The 24079-nt window shown below is 39.6% G+C and overlaps 3 protein-coding genes across 4 annotated transcripts in view; 1 reads left to right on the top strand and 2 right to left on the bottom strand.

Annotated features, from left to right (window-relative positions):
* Nucleotide 1: 1 nt before the first annotated feature.
* Nucleotides 2–14596, bottom strand: LOC124856882 (phosphatidylinositol 5-phosphate 4-kinase type-2 gamma-like). 2 transcript variants are annotated; one of them, XR_007035441.1, is made up of 11 exons: nucleotides 14220–14596; nucleotides 14023–14120; nucleotides 12043–12139; nucleotides 11386–11535; nucleotides 8677–8823; nucleotides 5471–5509; nucleotides 3267–3380; nucleotides 2937–3189; nucleotides 2726–2829; nucleotides 2175–2596; nucleotides 2–2080 (listed from the first exon to the last, which is right to left on the bottom strand). XR_007035441.1 is itself a non-coding variant. In XM_047347823.1 (10 exons), the coding sequence occupies exons 1-10, from the start codon at nucleotides 14373–14375 to the stop codon at nucleotides 2516–2518; spliced, it is 1239 nt and encodes a 412-aa protein (XP_047203779.1). In that variant the 5' UTR covers nucleotides 14376–14596; the 3' UTR covers nucleotides 2–2515. The 2 variants fall into 2 exon arrangements, 1 of the variants encoding a protein (XP_047203779.1); XM_047347823.1 differs by having other exon boundaries at nucleotides 2–2596.
* LOC124856883 (SPRY domain-containing protein 3-like) overlaps nucleotides 14272–24079 on the top strand; it is a 35545-nt gene continuing 25737 nt past the window's right edge. Inside the window, exon 1 of the mRNA XM_047347825.1 lies at nucleotides 14272–14403. The gene's annotated coding sequence lies outside the window, so the exon portion shown is untranslated. The remainder of the gene's footprint in view (nucleotides 14404–24079) is intronic.
* Nucleotides 15642–21815, bottom strand: LOC124856885 (insulin-like growth factor-binding protein 5). The gene is made up of 4 exons (XM_047347828.1): nucleotides 21231–21815; nucleotides 20600–20628; nucleotides 20387–20506; nucleotides 15642–16662 (listed from the first exon to the last, which is right to left on the bottom strand). Exons 1-4 carry the CDS (start codon nucleotides 21553–21555, stop codon nucleotides 16558–16560), a joined length of 579 nt encoding a protein of 192 aa, XP_047203784.1. The 5' UTR covers nucleotides 21556–21815; the 3' UTR covers nucleotides 15642–16557.

The raw sequence follows: 24079 nt of genomic DNA, 5'->3' as shown, positions 1-24079 counted from the left end.
CTTCATTTGCAATTTTAATGAGCTTCTAACAGGAAAAGTTGAAACATTTTAATTAGTTGTGTCTATGAGGTCAGTCTGAACATTTTATCACATTTATTTGGAGTCTTTCTACACAACCAATTCAATATTCATACAAAGTGGGGCTGAAACTAGAGAAACAAATGAATTTGTCACATCACTGAATTCCCCCTACTGGGATCAAATGGAACCAGTGCAGCAAATAAGAAGAGAACCTGAAGCTCGGGCTGTCCAATAAAATATGTTAAAAAAGTAAGCAGCAAGTAAGCAGTAGAGAAAACCATCTCTACTGGTCTTTGCAGAAATATCTCTGTTTCAATGAAAACAATGTATTTGTGCAGAAAAAACTGACGACTGTTATAGCTTGATTGGCCTAAACGAATGGGTCTGTAAGCACTACGCACAGAATTGTACATTAATTAAGATCTATTCAAAGTCCACAGACAGCTCAAACAGTGAAAAGATACTTGCTGATATTAACAATAAAATACTAAAGTTAGTTAGAGTTAAAACATGTAAATTCCTTCATTCAACATGACTTCCAATGTTATACTCAAAACAGCTGTTAACCCCACAGCAATGATCGCATGCAAAGAAAAAAATAAAAGGAAAACAAAATAGATTTATTTTTATTAGAAGTATATAATTGTCAACCAAACTGTGATAAATTAATTAATGCATTTTTATCAATTCTGTATTTGACAAAATAAGATCCATGGGTACAGGTTTGATTTTCCTGAATTCCCACATTTGTACTGCCAAGGAGATGCACTTTGGCCAAAAACTCTTATATCTTCGCCTGAGATTCAAGAATCTGTTTAAAGTACAGTGGCAGGGGAGAATGGGTGATTAAAAAGCAGGACATAGCTGGGATAAATGGGATAAAACCCTTTTATATTGTCACTTGCCATGAATTTCTTCCTGTATTTTCAAATTTATAAAAAACCAAAACCCCAACTACCAGCTAAGTATGCAAGAATCACTAATAAATCTTTTTAACTGTTATAATGATAAAGGAAATAACATTAACAACCAATATATTGTTTTTATCTATTTGTAAATAACAAACCAAGCATTGATAACAAATGTTTTCTTACTGTTGTCACTGTTTTTTCAGTTTGATTGATGAGAGGGTTTCAGGACCGATGTAAGGTAGTTAGTCTGTAGCTGACTGCAATGCAACTTCCAGGTGAAACAGTTTGTACTGGAAACATTTGCTTTTATATTCAATGTATTTGTGGCTCTTTTATTAAGGAAGCTATTTAGAGCAGTAAAAGTTGGCTTCTGCAAGGAGACCAAGAAGTGTGTAATTTTACATTGTATCATACTGCATTGCACTGTATAATTTCAGGTTGTACCATATTATCTACAGAACTTTGCAGAAGTATTCATACACCTTTAGCTTTTCAAAATTAAAAAATTCCATGTTACAACCACAGAATTTAATGTGTTTTATTGGGATTTTATATGATGGACCAACACAAAGTAGTGAAATTGTAAAAATTGAAGAAAACTTTTTAATAAATCTAAATCTTAAGTCCTGCTTAATCAGATACTTCTAAATAAAATCCACTGGTTTCAAAATGCACATTTAAGTTTTATAATTTAGTCTCATTCAGCTGTTCTGTGAAGGCCTCAGAGGTTTGTGTAAGTGACCAAACAGCATCATGAACACCAAGGAACACAGCAGACAGGTCAGGGAGGACGTTGTGGAGAAGTTTAAAGCAGAGTTAGGTTCTAAAATAATATCCTAGGTTTTGAACACCTCTTGGAGCTCTGTTCACTTTGTCTCCACAAAGCTTGAATCTTTAAAAGCTGGACATTAAAAACAATTTTTAAAAGACAGAAAATAATTTCTGTAAGCTGTCGTAAAATGATGTCTCAGATCTCTTCTACTGTTTGGTGATTGTTGCTCAACTTTTACATAGATGGCTTCTTTGATGCCTCTTTCATACCACTTGTCTTCTCCATCCAAAGCCTAGATATCTTGATCTTCAGAGCTGTGTTGTTTCTGTTTACGTTGGGTGTAAATAAGGAGCCCCGGCCCACAGAGTTTCCTCTCCTGTAGACATCCAAGAAGCTCACTACTACCTGGATGTCCAAATAAACCATAGATACTGGTCAATCCATCATACAAAAATAGACTGTAAACCTACCAAGACATGACCATGCATGTTGACACCATCATGTGGGGGTTGCTTTTCTTCAGCAGGGATGAGGAAGCTGGCCAGAGTTCATGTGAAGATGGATGGAGTAAAATATAGGGCAATAACAGAAGAAAGTCTGTTAAAGGGCCCAGATGTACCTTCCAGCAGCACAAAACTGCCAAACATAAGGGCAGAGCTGCAGTGGCTTAGATTGGATAATTGTAATGTGAGAACATTTTAAAAGGTTTAAGGAGTATGAATAATTTTGCAGACTATTTAGCTGTAAATGTTTTGTGTTTCTTGTGAGTATTGTGCAGTTAAACAGCATTAAAAGACGATGCATCTTTGAACTAGGCAAAGATCTTAGCAATGAACTCCTTGAAACGTTTCGCATACTGCTCAGGATGAACTGTTGTGATTTCAGCTCCTGCCTACAAAACACACAGAGAAGCACAGTTGATTGAAAAACAGGGGAGCAGAAGATGAAAGCCACCATTTACACTGGAGATGTGTTGCGTCCCCATACTAAGCAGTCCTTTTAAAGAGTAATGCTCTCTCACCCCGTGTTTGACAGCCCTGGCAGCGTGAGCAGCTTTCTTCTTAGTATCGTACTGCGTCAGCACATCAATCAGACCCATGAAGTACACCTCCCTCCTGGGAGCACCTACAGGGGAATGATTCACAGCATTTTTTGAGTGAAACTGATGCCAGAGTACAGCATGAGCTAGCCATTTGCAGCTCTGCGTGAGCTGACGCCCAGGTGCTACTCACCCACAGCGCTCTGAACAGCGTACATGTCCACATAGGGGTCGAACTCCCCAGAACCCATGGGTTTGAAGGAGCTCATGTAGCCGGCGATACCTTCAGGTGAGGTAGAGCATGGAGGAACACCCGGGTCATTTTCATCCTCTTCTTCCTCATCACAGGATAATTCCACATCTTCCTCCTCCCCTTTCTCGGCCCGCTCGGCATCGTGAATCCCCAACAGCAGACTGTAGTCCATGATCCTCATACACATGAGGAACTGCAGCAATGCACACTTGAACAATAGAAACCTTTAAAAGGGTGCAAATTCAGACAGAGAACGCGTCACTTCCTCACCTCAATGTCTCTGCTGAGCTTGTTCATCACCTTCTCCTTCTCCTCATCGCTCACATAGATCTTCTCCATGCTATTCAAGAAGTCTGCATCCTTGTAGGTGGGTAGCTCTTTGACCTGAAAAAACAACGGAAAACAGTTTTCCCTCAAACTCTGCAAAAATGACACGGAGCTTTGTTCATTTTATTTGACAGTGTTCATATTTAGGTCCAGTTTGTGTGGCTCCAGCATTTCCAAACTTAAGATCACATTTGCCCAAGTGAAGGATAACATTTATACACAGAAGTGTAATAGTACAATAGAAAAAGACAGAATTTGCATCTTTTCCACAGGTTATGCATTATCTTATAGGCCACTCTCATTTGGAAGCTTACATCAGTTCTGACTAAATATTTTCAGAAAAACATCCCGCAAACAACACATCTGCATTGTAGCAAAAACAAAGGGAAGTGTAGCTGAAAACCTGTCTGACAACTAAAGTGTCCACATGTGTAGGTACCCCTGTTGAAGATGTGTAAAATGTCCTAAAAGAAATCAATCTTGCAAACAGATGATAAAACAAATCCAACCTTTAAAAAAATTTGGCATCTCTTACAATTCCTTAGGATAGATGTAATATTTATTTTATAATTTATCATTCATAAATTGACCAGAGTTTCTTGGAACATTTATTTGTAATCCATGATGTCCTGTTTCCCTAGGGTATTAGGTAGACAAAAGGACACAGAGGCCCATTTCTCTTAGCCACTCTTCAAAATGGGAAAAACAAGAGTACACAACATACAAGTATGGCAGATGTGTGTTTATCTTTATGTCAGGAAACGGCTACAAGAAAAGGGCTGCTTGCCAACATGCAGAGTCAGTGCAATAACTAAAAAGTGGGAAAGAGCTGGAACTGTGACAAATAAGGCTGGGCGAGAACCCAAATCGGGCTCAACAAGTCTCCATAACAACCATTAGGTGCACTTTACATGCTGGAGTTTGCTAACCTCATGGGTCTTAACTGGAACCGATAAGACCAAGATTTAACTTTTGTTGTAACAAACACTCCAGGTTAATTAGTGTGAAACAAAGAATATGTAAAAGGAAAGCATGTGCCCACTATTAAGCATGGGGGAGGATCTGTGATGCTGTGGGGCTCTTCCCACTGATGATAGATGGCATCAGGAACCATTTAAAATACTAGGAGATTTTAAGTATGAATTTGGCGATCAACACGGAAATGGTTTACCAGGTGATAAATCAACCCTCTTGAATTGCCATCTCAGTCTCCAGAGCTAAATCCTATAGAACACCAGTTGGGGGAGCTGAAGAGAAGAGAGCATAAGGTTGTTTTTACATATGAAGTGGCATGTACTGCACTCGCTGCTGTAGTCTGACTACCAGTTTGGGGAATTTGTTCACACCTTAAAATTGTAGCCACTAGGCTCAGTCGTGCTGGTTGCTTTTTTCCAGGCTGAAGTCTGAACACAACATGTGGATACCTCCTAAAGAAAAGCCAGGGCATGTCACTAATCATATAGGGGAGAAGCAAGGGAGCAGCGTTACTGTTGATGAGCGGAGAGAGTTTAGGCTCATTTAGCTGTCGTGCAGAAACAACAACCCCTTCGTGTTCACTTGACACTGAGTGGAGAGCGGTGTGGCAACCTGTTATACCATTGTGAAAATAAAATCAATAAGTGAACAACTTCAGGTTTTTATTAGAGTTGAGGTGATCAGCTCCCAGTAATCAGTCCACAAACACACAGACATGGATTTTATGTGCATGATACTTTCTGATATGATGTGCTCAGATAGCATCTTAGACCTCCATGCTGCAGGTCACTCTGCTTGGGGCAAAGGGCTTTTTAAGCAATGTTTCCTATGCAAAGGTAGTCGAGAGGACCAAGAACAATTTAAGAAAGATTGTCTCTGTGTGCTCCAACCTTCTGAAATGTTACAGAAGACCAAGCGCTGTCTTACAGCAAAATGGGGTCAAAGGAACAGTGAGGTGTCAATAAGGATTTCACCAATAATTTTGTTGAAACCAATTATTTCATAATGTTTTTTATCACTATGTGAATCTACTCAAATTAAAAGCTGGATTCTCATAAAGTTATTACTTCTATTAAATTTAGTTAGTTTTCAGGGTTCTTACACATGATTACTAAGTGTATTTCCACTCTATATATGGAGTTATATAATGTCTAACTATAAAATGATCTCACCTTCTCTTTAAAACTTGCTTCACGAGTCAGCACGGAGCCCTGAAGAAGGAAAAAGGAAATCAGCATTTAGTCACATTTGACTGAATTGCATCATAAATTGGGTGAAATTGAACTTTTTCTAATTAAATTTGAATCACTCCGTATAATTGTATTGGGTTGTACTGATGTCAGTGGATATGTGCTGATTTGTTTGTCTTTTAAAGTCCCTTGAGATGACATCTATGGTGAATCGGTGCTATACAAATACAACTGCCTCAAACTGAATAGATCAGAAACAAACACTTTCAAACATAGTTATGGCAAACCTGTTTTATATGAATTAAAAACAACCTGCACATCACGGTTATATGTGATACGTAAATAGGTTTCAATGCAACAGTCTATTTGCTGTAAGGGTTATGTGTTGCTATTTGTGAACTGGTGTACTAAAGGGGTCATATCAGGGGTCGCTAAAGTGCGGTCTGTGGGTCAAAGCCCTCTGAAGGATTTTGTGCGGCCCATGACCGCAATTCAAGAATGGTACAAATTTGCAGATAAACACTGTTTAAAACATTTTAAGGTGAAAGTTTCCACTAATTTGAAAAAAAGGTCATGGACAAATTAAAATCTGAAATGGTAAATGTTATGTACAACTCAAAGTCTTAATCTTTCACTAACCACTTTTTTGCTTTCATATAATGTCATAATTATTGGCACACCCAGTCATTAAACTTGGGTGAAGGCATCAAGCATTTTCAAAGGAATGTGTGTGACCCATATCCAATAAAATGACAATCGACCCCCCCAAAAAAAATCTAGTAAATTACTTATCTTTTAAATTCAAGCATTTTCAATCAAATTTAGCCCAGTTTATTATATATCGATGTAAAGGTTGCGTCTTATTTTCAAAATAGTTAATTTCATTCAAATTTTGCATGTTTATTATTGTTGAGCAGGTACAAATTAGTGGGGGGATTTAAATTTAAATAAATTCTGGTTGATGACTGAATCAATAGACATTTACGATTTATTTTATGATGATGTACAATAATTTCTACTTTGATTAAGGTTACAGCTTTGCTTTAATGCTATGGTTCATCCAACTAAACAGATCCAAATGCAGTTATGCTGAAATGTTCTTACCGCAAATAAACCAGCATCTTTATACTATTTTAATCTCACAATCTGAATACTGGATACATAACCGAAGGCAGATATAAAGTGAAAACACGGACAGGGCATGACAATCACGTGTCTCGTTCATCAAGAATAAATGCAGCACTTTCTGTCCTTAAATGTGATTGTAAAAGCCAATTTCAGGATTCTTTGGTATAAAAAGCATTATTTAGAATAGCATTAATTTTATTGAACATGCAAATTTATGATTTAATGTCAGTGTGTCTGTTGGTTTTAAATGTAACAATTATTACATTATTGGCTTTATTAAATTTAAAATGACTATGCTATTTGCAAGTTTTTTGTCATTGCCTGACATTACATTATTGTTTGCTACACATGAGAATTAAACATTTCCCTGATAATAACGTACAGGTCCTTCTCAAAATATTAGCATATTGTGATAAAGTTCATTATTTTCCATAATGTCATGATGAAAATTTAACATTCATATATTTTAGATTCATAGCACACCAACTGAAATATTTCAGGTCTTTTATTGTCTTAATACGGATGATTTTGGCATACAGCTCATGAAAACCCTAAATTCCTATCTCACAAAATTAGCATATCATTAAAAGGGTCTCTAAACGAGCTATGAACCTAATCATCTGAATCAACGAGTTAACTCTAAACACCTGCAAAAGATTCCTGAGGCCTTTAAAACTCCCAGCCTGGTTCATCACTCAAAACCCCAATCATGGGTAAGACTGCCGACCTGACTGCTGTCCAGAAGGCCACTATTGACACCCTCAAGCAAGAGGGTAAGACACAGAAAGACATTTCTGAACGAATAGGCTGTTCCCAGAGTGCTGTATCAAGGCACCTCAGTGGGAAGTCTGTGGGAAGGAAAAAGTGTGGCAGAAAACGCTGCACAACGAGAAGAGGTGACCGGACCCTGAGGAAGATTGTGGAGAAGGGCCGATTCCAGACCTTGGGGGACCTGCGGAAGCAGTGGACTGAGTCTGGAGTAGAAACATCCAGAGCCACCGTGCACAGGCGTGTGCAGGAAATGGGCTACAGGTGCCGCATTCCCCAGGTCAAGCCACTTTTGAACCAGAAACAGCGGCAGAAGCGCCTGACCTGGGCTACAGAGAAGCAGCACTGGACTGTTGCTCAGTGGTCCAAAGTACTTTTTTCGGATGACAGCAAATTCTGCATGTCATTCGGAAATCAAGGTGCCAGAGTCTGGAGGAAGACTGGGGAGAAGGAAATGCCAAAATGCCAGAAGTCCAGTGTCAAGTACCCACAGTCAGTGATGGTCTGGGGTGCCGTGTCAGCTGCTGGTGTTGGTCCACTGTGTTTTATCAAGGGCAGAGTCAATGCAGCTAGCTATCAGGAGATTTTGGAGCACTTCATGCTTCCATCTGCTGAAAAGCTTTATGGAGATGAAGATTTCATTTTTCAGCACGACCTGGCACCTGCTCACAGTGCCAAAACCACTGGTAAATGGTTTACTGACCATGGTATCACTGTGCTCAATTGGTCTGCAAACTCTCCTGACCTGAACCCCATAGAGAATCTGTGGGATATTGTGAAGAGAACGTTGAGAGACTCAAGACCCAACACTCTGGATGAGCTAAAGGCTGCTATCGAAGCATCCTGGGCCTCCATAAGACCTCAGCAGTGCCACAGGCTGATTGCCTCCATGCCACGCCGCATTGAAGCAGTCATTTCTGCAAAAGGATTCCTGACCAAGTATTGAGTGCATAACTGTACATGATTATTTGAAGGTTGACGTTTTTTGTATTAAAAACACTTCTTTTATTGGTCGGATGAAATATGCTAATTTTGTGAGATAGAAATTTTGGGTTTTCATGAGCTGTATGCCAAAATCATCCGTATTAAGACAATAAAAGACCTGAAATATTTCAGTTAGTGTGCAATGAATCTAAAATATATGAATGTTAAATTTTCATCTTGACATTATTGAAAATAATGAACTTTATCACAATATGTTAATATTTTGAGAAGGACCTGTATTATACATCATGGCTGTCCTGACTAATCTCTGAAACCTCATTTGGATCAACGTCTCCTGCAGCTTTCACCTTCAGGTCGTACTTCCTGTGGACGGGCAGCCTGTGGCTGAACATGTTCCTCATTACTAACAGGTAGGTGTCCTCGCTCTCCACCGTTACTCTGTACATGGCGAGGAACTGAGGGAGCAGCGTGCTGCCATGGCAAGTGACAATATGCTGCAGGAGGACAAAGAACAAAGATATCAACATTCACAGCATGCTACAGTGTAGAAAAGCATTGATATTTGTCTTCATGTGCCTTCAGAAGATCCCTGTTTTGTTAAAACTAAACAAGTTATCTACTAATTGTCTTTTACACAAACTGTACATGCAACTGATCCATGTCCTTTATATAAATTTTGCACCGTATATTATCTGGACACCTGTCCTTTCTAAAACAAAGTGTAGGCATTTTATGGTATATTATTGTTGCATTATCCTGTTTGAGAAGGAAAAAACATTAATCTCTTAGCCTTGATGTGAAGCCTTTGCCATGGAAACTAGGTTTATAAAAGGGTAAGATTTCCTTTCCTGAACAAAAATGGCACAAAATAAAAAATTAATTGGTATGAAAGAGAATTGTTGAATGTGATTACATGACTATATTTCCAAATTTAAAATTATTCACAGATTAGGAACTTGGTAGGTTTGGAGTTGTTTCATTTCTATGTTTTTAACAATGATCTGTGAGATGTTCAAAGGATGTGTTTCTTTATCTTCATGATGCTGTTTGTTCTCTAATGTTTTCTAACAAACCTCTGAGGTCTTCACAGAACAGCTGAGGACTAAATTACTAAAATGCACACAAGAGGACTCTACTAATTAGGTGACTTCTGAAGGCATTTGGCTTAACCTCATATTATTTGCAGGTATCACAGTAAAAGGGGCTGAAAGCATTATTGTGCTTTCTGAAATACACTGCTCAAAAGAATAAAGGGAACACTCAAATAACACATCCTAGATCTGAATGAATGAAATATTCTCATTGAATACTTTGTTCTGTACAAAGTTGAATGTGCTGACAACAAAATCACACAAAAATCATCAATGGAAATCAAATTTATTAACCAATGGAGGCCTGGATTTGGAGTCACACACAAAATTAAAGTGGAAAAACACACTACAGGCTGATCCAACTTTGATGTAATGTCCTTAAAACAAGTCAAAATGAGGCTCAGTATTGTGTGTGACCTCCACGTACCTGTATGACCTCCCTACAACACCTGGGCATGCTCCTGATGAGATGGCGGATGGTCTCCTGAGGGATCTCCTCCCAGACCTGGATTAAAGCATCGACCAACTCCTGGACAGTCTGTGGTGCAACGTGACGTTGGTGGATGGAGCGAGACATGATGTCCCAGATGTGCTCAATAGGATTCAGGTCTGGGGAACGGGCGGTCCAGTCCATAGCTTCAATGTCTTCATCTTGCAGGAACTGCTGACACACTCCAGCCACATGAGGTCTAGCATTGTCCTGCATTAGGAGGAACCCAGGGCCGACCGCACCAGCATTTGGTCTCACAAGGGGTCTGAGGATCTCATCTCGGTACCTAATGGTAGTCAGGCTACCTCTGGCGAGCACATGGAGGGCTGTGTGGACCTCCAAAGAAATGCCACCCCACACCATTACTGACCCACTGCCAAACCGGTCATGCTGGAGGATGTTGCAGGCAGCAGTTTGCTCTCCACGGTGTCTCCAGACTCTGTCACGTCTGTCACATGTTCTCAGTGTGAACCTGCTTTCATCTGTGAAGAGCTCAGGGCGCCAGTGGTGAATTTGCCAATCCTGGTGTTCTTTGGCAAATGACAACGTCCTGCATGGTGTTGGGCTGTGAGCACAACCCCCATTTGTGGACGTCAGGCCCTCATACCATCCTCATGGTGTCGGTTTCTAACCGTTTGTGCAGACACATGCACATTTGTGGCCTGCTGGAGGTCATTTTGCAGGACTCTGGCAGTGCTCCTCCTGTTCCTTCTTGCACAAAGGCGGAGGTAGCGGTACTGCTGCTGGGTTGTTGCCCTCCTACGTCCTCCTCCACGTCTCCTGGTGTACTGGCCTGTCTCCTGGTAGCGTCTCCAGGCTCTGGATACTACGCTGACAGACACAGCAAACCTTCTTGCCACAGCTCGCATTGATGTGCCATCCTGGATGAGCTGCACTACCTGAGCCACTTGTGTGGGTTGTAGAGTCCGTCTCATGCTACCACGAGTGTGAAAGCACCACCAACATTCAAAAGTGACCAAAACATCAGCCAGAAAGCATAGGTACTGAGAAGTGGTCTGTGGTCCCCACCTGCAGAACCACTCCTTTATTGAGTGTCTTGCTAATCACCAAAGATTTCCCCCTGTTGTCTTTTCCATTTGAACAACATCATGTGAAATTGATTGTCAATCAGTGTTGCTTCCTAAGTGGACAGTTTGATTTCACAGAAGTTTGATCTATTTGGAGTTATATTGTGTTAAGTGTTCCCTATATTTTTCTGAGCAGTGTATATTAATATACAAATGCACTACACATTTTTCAGATTTTAAACATTTTTAAAGCCATGTATGCTTCTTCTTCCACTCCACAATTATGTGCTACTGTGTGTTAGTTTATGACATAAAAACCCATGAAAATACATTTAAGTTTGTGATTTAATGAAACACAACATAAAAACATTGTATGTTATCCTAAAGAACAAATGAACCTCCTACCATGTAATGAAAAGGGTAAATAACACATGCTTTTGTTAGTACCTGATGATACTCTGACAGGAAGCTGTGCATTTCCTCGACCTCCTCACTGGAAATTTCTTTCACCACCAAAGTCCGGTCATATGATGTCAGCCACAGTTCCAAGTACTTCCCCTCCTCATCTCTGAGGGGAGAACTGCGGGTCAGAGAAATCTCAGGGAGAGAGCAGCACAAAGAGGAACATTAATGTCACATAGCCTAATGGTACCTGAATCAGACTGCAAATTTAAAAAGGGTTCCACAAAACTGAACATTTTGTAAAGATATCTGCAGCCTCATGCCACTGTTGCACATCGAGATCTAATAAAACCACCCTTTTTTTGTACTAACATAGTTCTAGTGTTAATCTTCCAGTAATTCCCAGATTTTGTTTGGCTAATGGAAAATGTTGACCATTATTGTATGCCAAGAAAATGTGCGCCGCACGCTCTGAAGGATAACTCGGTGCACCACCTGGCACATGCAAATAAGGCACAAGGCCATGCAAATGCAGACCGGAGGACATCAATAAAAAGCTCCCCCAAAAGGAGAATACTGAAAGAGGTGTGCTTGTGAGGATATTCTCCATCTTGTTCAATTCAGCAATTCTTAAATAGCAGTGTTTGTACTTCATTTGTGTATTTGTGAACTTTCAAAAGTTCAATAATTGTGAGTTTGTACCTGGTAATCTTGATCCTCAATGCCAAAGCGCTCTCGCAGGTTTCTGAACACCTGTGGGCAGTACTCTTTGAATTTAAATTGACCCGGAAGATTCTCCCTGAGGATAAAAGCAGTTTGATAAAGTAGAATAGTGACTCATTGTTTCTTACAGTGTCAGTGTTTTGTGATGGTATCCAGTTTAATTATTTTCAAGATCTTGCTATTTAATTGTTTCTGTACCAAGTCACATTAAAAAAACGAATTAAAGTCAGTAGACAAATTTAAAGTAACAGCCTTGCAGCTCCAGAAAACATTTGTTATTCCCCACCCCACCTCTGTTATTGAAGTTTTTAAATGACCTGCATTCCTGGACAGATTACGGGATTACTGAAGGGCTACTTGGTTTTGCTCAATATGTTTAAAAACTTAACTTTAATAGAAGCAGATTGTCTTGCACTGTACAGTCCATCCAGTATGGCACAACTGCAAACCTACTAAGATATGGGTAAACTCAGAAGTCAATATAAGAGAACATTATCAGAGAAGCAGCCAAGAGGACTAAGATTACTTTGGAGGAGCCACAGATAGCTCAGGTAGAGGAACCTTTCGACAGGACAACCATTCCACAAATCTCGCCTTAATGTAAGAGTGGCAAGACAAAACCTACTGTTGAAAGAAAGTAATGTTGGAGACAGAGCAAATATTTGCAAGAAGGTACTCTGGTAAGATGAAACCAAAATTCAACCTTTTGGCCTACATGCAAAATGCTATAAGCGAAACAAAAATAACACTGCACATTAAACTGAACGCACCATCCCCACTGCGAAACATGGTGGTTTGTCATGGTTTATCATTGAGTAGGACCCCAATGCAGACAAGAATCATACAGAAATTGTTTAGTGAAGATGGAAAGTTACACAAATCACAGGAGAGAATGATGAAGGAGAAACCACCAGGAGAAAACAAGCATGAAAATGCATGAGAAACTGAGAAAGGGAAAAGCAACGCAAGGATCTGTCAAAGGACTAAACAGGAACCAGGAATACAGAGGAGGTGATTGAAAGACTGAAGGAAATTGACTAAGTAAGTCACAGATTTGATAGCAATACAAGAAGACATAAAATGGTATTATAAGAAGTACAACTTAACAAATGTCAGCAGTAACAAAACAAACCAGAGGCATTAATCAGAACATAAGAACAAGAGCACAGAACACAGGCAAATAGAAATTCTAAGTCCATATGAGTGTGATATACTTTTCTTAAACAGGGACACAGAAGCTAGACAGAGATGCAGTTGTTGAAAGAAAGCCATAAGAAGTTTGTCAAAAGACATATGAAAAGGATAGGTCGTCTGATTAGACAAAATAAAAAGCCTGCATACTAAACATATATGTGGCAGAAAACAAACACAGTGGCATGGTAGTGGCAGCATCATGCTGAAGAGATACTTGTCTTCCTGTTGTCTGATTGTTTCTCCTCTAAGTCACATAAAACAACATCTGGATGTCACTGTGGTAAGGTCAAAGTCCTTTTATCTTGAGAAATATGGTATGATTTTCCTTTTCTTCCAGTCTATGCCGTTTTTCAAAGAGCTGGATTCCTGAACGGATTAAGGGATTATTGAAAGGCTTTCAAGGTTTTGCACAGTTAGTTTGAAAACTAATCTTTAATGGAGACATTCTGTACGGCACAACTTTTAGAAACTGTTATAATATCCTAACATCTCCTCATTTAACAGTCTTGCCTCACATTTTTAGGGCTAAGTGTCCCCTAACCCACACAAATAACATACATTAAATAAAACAAGCTGCAGCATGTTTGTTTCTATTATTATTGCTACATTTTAATTTAAAAAAAAAGCTCTGTCATCACGAAAAGCCTTGTTGCTCTCTAAAGGGTCTGCTATTTCTGATAAGCACCAAGACCGCAGAAATCTGTGCAGCTTTACAGAAAACAGGGTGAATATTCTCACAAATGGAGCGGAGCAGAGCAACATTACTTGTTGAAGCAGTGGTTGATCACTTTGATCTTCGTGCTGGCTTTGAAGTCGTCCGGCAGCAGCATGACAGGTACAGGCACCTGGCTCAGGTCATTAATCTGCGCATGATCAATGGGTGAAATGTTAATGACCGTTTCCGCAACCCGGCTCCACGTAAACCGATCACTGTTCAACGCAAAGGGCGTTTGTTTTTATACCGAGTGATTGACTCCCCACATCAGGACGCTCAGCACCGGGTCACTGGCTCGGAAGACCTTCACCTTCTGCTGCACGAAGTTCTTCTTCTTGGTCTTCCTTTTGGGCTTCAGAGGGCCCGGAGGGATGGAGGAGGAGGCGGCGTTCGGGGAAGACATCGACCTGTCTCAGGTTATCCTTTCCTGGGTCTGTGTGAGCAGCCTTGCTGTTGCTCCTGTGGAGTCCTTTGTTTATGTAAAGTAGGCTGAGGTCCGCCTGTGGAGTCTCTGCAGCACCAGCAGCTGAGACTTTTGCTCAGTGCAGTCCAGTCACAGAGAAGGAAACAAGGGCAGAGCTCAGCGAAACTACTATAGTGCAATCAATCTAATTAAACATTAACTAGATTTATGTCAGTGCGCTTATCTCATGAATGTGCGCCTTGTGGTAGTATTGTATGAAAGTAACCTTAACACTTGACTGCTGCGAGGCAATTTTGTCTGTTATTTTACATGACACACAGGCCCACATTTTAACAGGACACTTAGGCACATAGGCGCTGCTAGGATCCGGATACACTGGGGCTTAGCCCAGCCCCCAAATATTATTATTAATTTCTAAGACAATACTCTTCCAGCAATTTCAAGATATCAAGTGTTACCAGATAGAAATTTGGAAGTAAAATTTGTAGTGTGTGTGTGTAATTTGAGTGTCTTTCTGCTAATAAGTTAGCAATAAGTTTATCCAATTAATGGAAAAAAGATATAATTCATTTTATTTCTCTTAAGAGAAGTGTATTCCACAGTTTTTATTTAAATGTATTTAATTTGTTTGTAATTTATTTGAGTGATAAATTGTGAGAGAGCTGATATGTAACTGAGTAAAACAAAGAAAAATATTGCACTACTACTATACTGCCAAAAATAATAATAATAGCATTTATGCTGCAGCGAAATGGAATAATGTGGCAGTGTAAGATAATTTCTGCTTGTAAAAACATTTTTGACACATTTTTTTAACAAAACCATTATAATATTTAAAACCGGGATAAATTGGCTTCATCCTTATTGTTATCAGCTTAACCCATATAAAATTTACTGCCTTGAAACATAAAGTCATAAAATTATATGTATGCAGGGGACATCTAGTTAATTGTTGATTTTTGTTTGCTTTACACATTGTGTATTCCAAAACCAGCTTTTACGCATTGATGTTTTAAAATTGGTATTATCCTCTGAAGATATTTTGCACTTTATTTCACTTCATCTGCTCTCTAAGTATGTGTTCATTCAAATTATCTTGCGGCCTCAGAGGTTATCAGTAACTGTTATCTTCCTAGAAAAGATAGATAAAACACATTCCCACATGTTAAAGTACAATACATTCTGTCACAAATGATTTGAATACCATCTATAAAGAAATAACATTTTTAGTTTTTGCAGAAATGTTACAGGAAATACAACAAGTTTAAAGCTACTTTACAAATTTTTAGACAAATCATACAGATTACAGGTATGTGACTTCTTGATCATGAATTTCTTGACATTGTTTATATAAAAAAGAAATGAGAAAATAATATTTTTTTTACTATATTTTAATTCATAAGAATCAAATACACAAAAAGCAGTTCATCAAGGACATTATTGTAAGACTGCCTTAAATTATCAGTCTTCACCAATATTAAAAGTCATGAAATGTTATAAATAAAAACAGTTCAGGTTCCTAGGTTCCCTCAAAGGAGTTCTAGTGTTCACTTTTATATCTAACACTACTATAATGATCAATATAAACATAAATAGACCTATATACAGTAACATAAATATGGTTACAAGTTTTGTATGCAGCAGGTACTATGATAAAGTTAGAGTAGTTTCAAAGGAAAGTAAGGAGCAAAATATGAAAATATGTAAATATGATACAACCCAAAGACATAAAGCGCCTAAACCAACATAATTATATTTGTAAAAGAGTTTGTAATGTATCATTAATGGGTTGTGCTTTGAATTCTTTAAGAACATCCAATAACTTCATTTTTAAAGTTTGAGTAGAATAGAAAAAAAGTATTAGTTTTTGGGTGAATGATATAAAAAAGTCTAACTTCTGATTTTATTTAATTGCAGTCAGATATTGACTGAATGCATACTCTAAATAACAATATGCAATCCAGGCGAAAGTGAAAGAATCCAATCAGCACAGTCTGAGTGTGTTCAGCAGAGGGCGTAAGTAGACAAAGTTTGACCTCCCTGTAAAACGGCTCCTCAGGGATGAAGATCTGTTTCCATCTGATGGAAATGTATCATACGAAACAGTGTGTTCAGTTTATTAAGTTCGATGCTCCTTCATGTGTGTAATCTATCGTGCTCCTCAGCAGATCACGTTGCGCTTTCGTTTAGTCTTCGGTGGGACGGGGACGCCGTTCTCATCCACACACCAACACTTTCCACGCTGCTTACCCCTAGATGACCAGCACTGCACACAGAGCAAGCGAGCAAAAATTAGTTTTTAAATTGAAAGTATCTAGTTTTTATCGGACTTCTTTAACCATTTAAAGTCTGTTTTTGTCTTTTTTGTATCACATCTGATACATCCGGCTTTTGAGTTAATGCAATGATCATAACTAAAAAGATTAATTCTGTGTGTATCATAAAAACCTGCGACATACTAAAACAGCATTTTCCATTTTGACAGAGAATGTGTGAAATATACTGAGCAGAATTTTTTCACTCGGTAGAGGAGGTTTGAGAGGAAAGCACAAACGCTAAAGAGGTTGAGGTCTCAGAAATAATTGTTTCAGATGCAAAACATTTAGGAAACAGGGTTAAATTATCTTCATCGGCACTCTTTGACATTTTTTAAGATGTGTATAATGCAGCGCCACGTGATGTAGCTGTAGAGTGGGAGTTTATATACATAGTTCTTCCATTTTTAGGCCCGAGCAGGAAGCCTAGGAAGCCTGCAAGGGCCTATTGTAATCGTAAAGTTTCTTATTATTATTCCGGTGCCTCTTTGCGGGGCAATTTGGGGACTTTGCCATGCACCAAAACGCGTATGATTTTACCCAAAATTGTCCCCCACCTGAAATTTTTGTTCTTTAATGTCGTCGTCAGTGGGCGTGACCAAACCTCTTAGCCACGCCCCCAAACTTGAGATAGGTTGAACCGTAAGTCATAGAGATCTGAAATTTGGGACACTGCTAGATCTCCTCAAAACACAAAAAAAAAAGTCCCTTGGGGGTATGCCTTAAAACGCACAGGAAATCGGCCATTTTGGATCAAAGGCTAATTTTTGGCCACTTTTACTCACCTCGAACTTTAACCAACTCCTCCTAGGGATTTTGAGCAATCGGCTTCATATTTGGTCAAACGGCAGATAAGGCATGGGGGATTAAAAGTTATCAAAATTGTGAGTTTTCGGCCATGCAATAACTTTCCCAAAGAAATACCAAATCACAACAAAGTTGGCATGAAGGAGGACCTTTGGGTTCCCGACGATCCTATGGGGTCAAAGGCTGACATCATCTAAGCCCCGCCCCCTGAGAACAGGAAGTCCCTTTTTTTACTGGGAAAGGTCGCTATCTGGCTCTCTACACTCAATCCTCTTTAAACTGTGTCAGAAGACAGATAACTAGTGGGTCTAACTTTGTTTGAAGCACAGTGACTTTTCGTGGTGGCGCAGCGAAGTTGAACGTCACGCCATGGCCATACGTTTGGCTTTAATTTCCACATACATCATCTGATCTGCACCAAATTCAATGTGATTGATCCTAGTCCAGTCCCCAACAGAGATCTGATGACATATTTGGTGAGCATGGCCTAATTCGTCCACAGCGCCCCCTAGAAAATTTTAAAAACTCAGCCCAAGCCATGCTTTGATCGAGGATTGTGAAATTTGGTACACATATGTAACTTGTCAGTACCTACAAAAAAGTCTCTTGGAGCGTTGGTCCAAACCCAACAGGAAGTTGGCCATTTTGAATTGAAATTGCCATTTTGACCCCGGTTTTGCCGATTCTAGCCCACATATCTGAGCGAACTCCTCCTACAACTTTTGACTTAGAGGCCTGAAAATCACTCATAATACTCTTAAAGCACTGGGGATAGAAAGTTATCAAAAGCTTTTTGATACATGAAAGTATGTGGCCAAGCCTCAAAATATGACTTCTTGCCATAAAACATGAAATTGATATAGCTCCTACAAGGAAACTCGCAGAGATCTGAAACCTTCTGAGATTGATCTGCCTCTGGCCCTGAACAATATTCACTGATCAAATCTTGACATATTTTCAATGCCCCGCCCTCTGAGAACAGGAAGTGTCATGGTTTCCTTTTGATCGTCCATATTTGGTGTCCTTCACCTAATCAATGTAAAACTGTCCCAAGATAACATGATGGTCTAAGACAGTCTCCTGACTGGTTTGGCTGGAGGGTGTGGCTGTGGTGGCGTGGCAAATTCTGATGTCACGCCACGGCCATACGTTTGGCTCTAAATTACACATGCATGGTCTGATTCACTCCAAAATAAATATGGTTGATAGTTGATGGTTAGGACATTTTAAGTGCTCTATTTCCCTCATACATCATCGGATCCGCTTCAAATGTAGTGTACATCATCACTGATCAATGCTGAACATGTTGCCACAGTCAACTGATGACATCATTTTAGCCCGCCCACTAATAAACAAGTGAGTGTAACTTCCATTAGGGAAATCCGATTTACTCCAGAGTGAATATGGTTGATTGTTATCAACCCCCATAAAGCTCTATTTGATTACATTTGAATTTGGATCAACAGCGCCCCCTAGGACATTTAAAGGTCTCTATCTCCCTCATACATCATCGGATCCACTTCAAATGTAGTATACATCATCAGGGATCAATGCTGAACATGTTGCCACAGTCAACTGATGACATCATTGTAGCCCCACCCACTGATAAACAAGTGAGTGCAGCTTCCAACAGGAAGGTCAGACTCGGCCAAATTTTGAAAAATTCTCGCCATAGCAGAACTCAGCATGACCGAAGATCGTATGAAAGTTCGTTCAGTGTCAGGTAGTGGCGACGTGTGGAATCGAGCGACGGCCACGTCGGTGGCGTGTGGGTCGCGATGCCAGGCTCCCACGGTCGCTGCACAGGCCGAGTTGCATTGAGCTGCGAGAGCCTTCAATGCGGCTTGCAGCTTTAATTTGTTAATTAAATTATTAATTACAGTTCAAACTTATTTTTATTCAATACTTGAAGTGTCAGTAAATGGCAGCAACATTTTAATCAACTGGTATTTTTTTGTTCGAACTTCTTTGTAAATAGATTTCTCCAAGTGGGTCCCTGGCACACAGCATTTGATTTATTTAAAACATTGCCTTAAAAAATTATGTATTAATTTATTTTCTGCATATTTTCTTAAGAATGCCATTATTAACGTGTGTTCCTAAATTATCCACATATTAAAACCCCAAAAATGCCTTTTTTGGTAATTAAAGGTATTTTTTTAAAACAAAAACACACAAAAAAAAACATTTTTCTTACATCCCATTTAGTCAAATTGGTTGATTTACAATATGAAAAAATATCTTAGTAAGAAATAATAAAACTGGAAACTATATAAAGGATTTAAACAGCAGGGGAAAAAAAGAATTATTTTTATATTGAAGATTTATTTGCAATTGAATTGTATTTGAAATGATTGTTGTATTTAGTTTAAAAGACGTATGAAAGACTGGAAGAAAAGGAAAATTATAAAAAATGTAACTCCTCTGCAAAATACGCAACCAGGCTGAATGATATGCCATTAGCATCAATGCAGGCAAAGTTATGCAAAAAATAAAAATCTCCAGGGACACAGGAGGATTAGGAAAACACAACACTGTAATTTTATTATCTATTACAATTAACCTACATTTTTCTTAGTTTTCTCACTTCACCATCACAATGTTCTCACTGCTCTATGTGAGTATCTCAGTCACTTATATCTGTATCAAGCTTGGCCATGAAGGACAGTGAGAATACATCCAGCTGGCCACATATTTTATTTTTATCCATAACATTAATGCCTGGATATAAAATATAACAGTCAACCAAAAATGACACAAGTTTAGCAGCTCTGAGACAACCAATATATGATTAGTCTAAATATGTGGAATGAAACTTGATGTTGTTGATTGTTTTCCTTCATGATTTTGTTTTATTTAGAAACCCACCTGCTTCTTTTTGTAGAAACCACTTTTGTCACAGTTGGGCATGTAGACATCATGATTGGACTTAAATAAATGGGCATCAAGACTTTTGATGACTTTCATTAGCAGTTTGCGGCAGGGAGCCTGCAGGAAGAACCAGATCCATGCAGAATACTATGTTTACAGTGTAGGATTTACAGCATACAGCCTGCTGAAACAGATTTAGATCACGTTTACCTCATTGGGATCCTCAGTTGGCGCCAGTTCTAAGATCAGATAGTGGGAAAAACAACAGACATTGTTTAGTTATTCTTATGTAAAACTTGTGAAATGTGAGAAAGTTGCAAGAATATTTTGGAGGAAATTTTCAAGTAGCTACTGTGTATCCTTTTACTCAACATTTAACTTTTAGCGGACAACAAACAGTTCTGTAGGTGCATTCCACATCTTTGGGAAATTGATGAAAAGTAACTATTAAATTATTTTCTTACTGTTTCATGCTAAACTTTTAATCCTGCTTAAAATGCTTTCCACCTTTACGTTATCCAACCACATCCAAAGTAAACAAGTCATTTGTCAAGAATCCATAGTTACCCATTCATTCAGTCAGCCCTGCAGTAAGCCTTACTGAAAACCTTAGGATCTCACGGTTTACTACAGATGATGTGTCCAAAGTTTAACACTCTAATAAAACACAATTTAACATCCAAAATACATAACCCAAACCCAAAACATGCTTGGGGACTGACATTTAGGAGAGCTGCAGATAACTAGTCTACCAGTGCAATTACTTTGGCTTTCCATTTCAGCTGCCCATTTGTCTGATGAGCAGGGAAAGTCACAGCTAGTACAATTCCATATACCTTACCTACTGTGTAGACATGTGTAGCCGGTGTAGTGCTGCTGACATTGCTGCAGACTCCTCTGCCCTCCAGTAGGGCATGCAGGGGCCTCAGCTCATCCTTTAGAGGTTCACAGCGCAGACCCGGGGCACAGCTCAGAGTGTAGATACCGCATGGCTCACCAGAAGACAAAGAGGCCACATGCAAATCAACAGACTCTCCTGTGCAGGTGGGACATCCTCCTGATGGTCTGGTTGGGATGCTTGACAAAGCAACCTTCTGGACAAGCAGCATCAATATGTTTACGTGCAGGAACATCTTGATTGGAAGGATTTCCATAAGTAATTTCATCCAAATTCCTAATAGAGGTTAATATGTTTTCTGTGAAGATTTTCTGTCCTCAGAATCGTGTAACTCCTCAGACTGCAGTCTTTCTGTCTATAATAGGTGGATATATTTCCTCCTGGCAAGACACTGATGATAAGACAGACAGACACTACTGGCAGCACCTTTTAAGGAGCCTCAAGCAGTGAGGAAAGGTATATGGGAGGGTACATGATGGAGAATGTTAGCTTTCCCTCTTATTTCCACACAGTTGAGCACACCCCTAGTTTGACATGACACACGCACGCACAAAGACTCACACACCTTCAACCAGTTTGTCGTCCGTCATCATGGATTGTTTTCAACACTGACATAAATCACAGGTAATCGCAGTGTTTACTGCTCCATTGCTCTGACTTTTCCCCATCTGCGAGTCATTTATTTACGGAGACAATTCTTGAATGTGATAGACCGGCCTAGAGAGCCAGAATCCAGTCTATCCAGTAAAGGAATGAATGTTTAGCATGTTTTAGATTGCCGTTTCTAGTAGTAGAAAATAACTTGGACCTTATTAGCTTGTTGTGTTACGGCATAGAAACAAAATGGAAGAAAACTTGTTTTGTATTCATTGCACCTCTATGATTGGCTGAAGAATGTAGTTTAATTATGTGTTACATTTTTACTTAAAAGTTTGAATTTAGACAAACAAACAAAAAGATACCGTGTAGTCCGAATTTAAAGATGGAAATATAAAAGTTACTCGCCAACCCTAACCTCAAAAATCCACTGTGGCTGCCAAGTGTGTAAAACATTGCTATAGCTGTGTTAATAAACAAATTATTTACACTTCTTGTAGTTTTTGTCACATTAAATCTTTCAAACATAAATACAGAGGAAACCTCTTTGTGAATTTATTCTTTTAGTGTTTCAGTAAATAAAAAACAGCCATGCTTGTATTACTTTTAATAGTTAATTTATGGTGCTGGTCATTTCACCCCTCCAGTATTGGAATATCCTGGGGTTCTGACGCTACATACCAGACTTTTACGAATTCGAAATAGTGCTTCTCTGCTGCAAGTTGTTCTATACTGACCATGCGTTATTTCATTCCTGCCTGTGGTTTGTTTCCTTTCTGTTGTGATCACCAGTGACTTAAGGTAATTTTCTATAATCTACTTATAGTTTGTTTATAAGTAATGTGGTTCTATGACTCTAATAAATAATAACTACCAAACGAAGATCTTTTGGTTTTATCAATAGTAATCCGGACCAAAATAAACAAGACAAAACAAAGTTTTCTGATGAAAATACACAAGGCGCGGGGCCCCTGCCTTGCCATTGTGGTGTGCTCTATACTCCTGGATCTGGAATACAGAGTATGTTTTAGGAGTGTGCGTGAGAGTCCTTCATCCATTGTTGTGTGTCTTTATTTTGGGTGTGTGTGGGTGTGAGTATTTATACTATTTATGTGTACGCATGAGGGTGGGAATGTGTGATTGTGACGGTGTGCCTCTGTTATTGTTTTAGGCTGGGTTTTGTGGGGCCTTTTTTGTCCCTGCCACACTCCCGCCAGTGGCTGGTGTCTCTGTCCATTGTTGGTTCTTGGAGTCCGGGGCTGGGTGTTTTGGGGTCTGCCGGCTCACTCCCAGTGGCTGCTTGCCTGGCCCTGGGCCCCCTGGCTTAGTCGGGCCTCTGCTTGGGGGTTGATGTGCCCCGGGGTCTCAGGTCTCTGGGTCCATGGCTGGATCTGCTCTGGCATAGACGGCTGCTGGCGGGGCATGTGGGCTAGTCGCTGCAGCTCCCCCTGGGCCTTCTGCACTGTGGCTGTTGGGTGGTTCTCCAGGGAATCTTCCCTGCTCTTCTCTTGGGGGGGGGGGGGGGGGTTGCGGTAGTCCTGGCAGCGGTCCTCCCGGGGTTCCCATGTTCTGGGGGACCTTTGGATGTCTGTGGTCTGTGGCTTGGATTTCCTCATCTGTCTGGGGTCTATGGGGGCAGGTCTGCAGGTCTTCCTTTTGGCCAATTTCTCTTTCTTTTTTTGCTTTTTTTTGCTTTTCGTTTCCGTCTCCGGGTCCATTGTAACTGAAATGATCCCAAAGCAGTTTCTAATTAAGTGTTTGTTATATATATCAAGCGGAGCATTATAGTGTTAGCCGTAATGCTCCACTTGTGAAAGTAAATCTGTTGGGCTTCTTCTTGGCACTCAGACAACAATTCCGGGTGCTACTCTGCCAGACAGGACACCTTAACTGACCTTAGAGGTCAATGAAAGGCGCAAAAGTGTACATCAACACTAACTCAGCTGTCATCCGATTTAGTTTCTAATGGGAGTTTTTCAAAATATTTTTAACTACACTTTCCTTTTGGTTAGTATCTATTTGAAGCAAAGATGATGTGCTTGAACTCGTCATGCTTTGGACTTTTTGGGCTTCACAGTTCCATATTACAGGTCAGTCAGTCAGTCAGTCATTTTCTACCGCTTATTCCCTAGGGGGTTGCGAGGAAGCTGGTGCCTATCTCCAGCAGTCTATGGGCAAGAGGCGGGGTACACCCT

This window comes from Girardinichthys multiradiatus, chromosome 20, assembly GCF_021462225.1.
Source record: "Girardinichthys multiradiatus isolate DD_20200921_A chromosome 20, DD_fGirMul_XY1, whole genome shotgun sequence".
Classification (NCBI taxonomy): domain Eukaryota; kingdom Metazoa; phylum Chordata; class Actinopteri; order Cyprinodontiformes; family Goodeidae; genus Girardinichthys; species Girardinichthys multiradiatus.
Note: the sequence above shows the minus strand (reverse complement) of the source record. Positions and strands in the feature narration are given on the sequence as shown.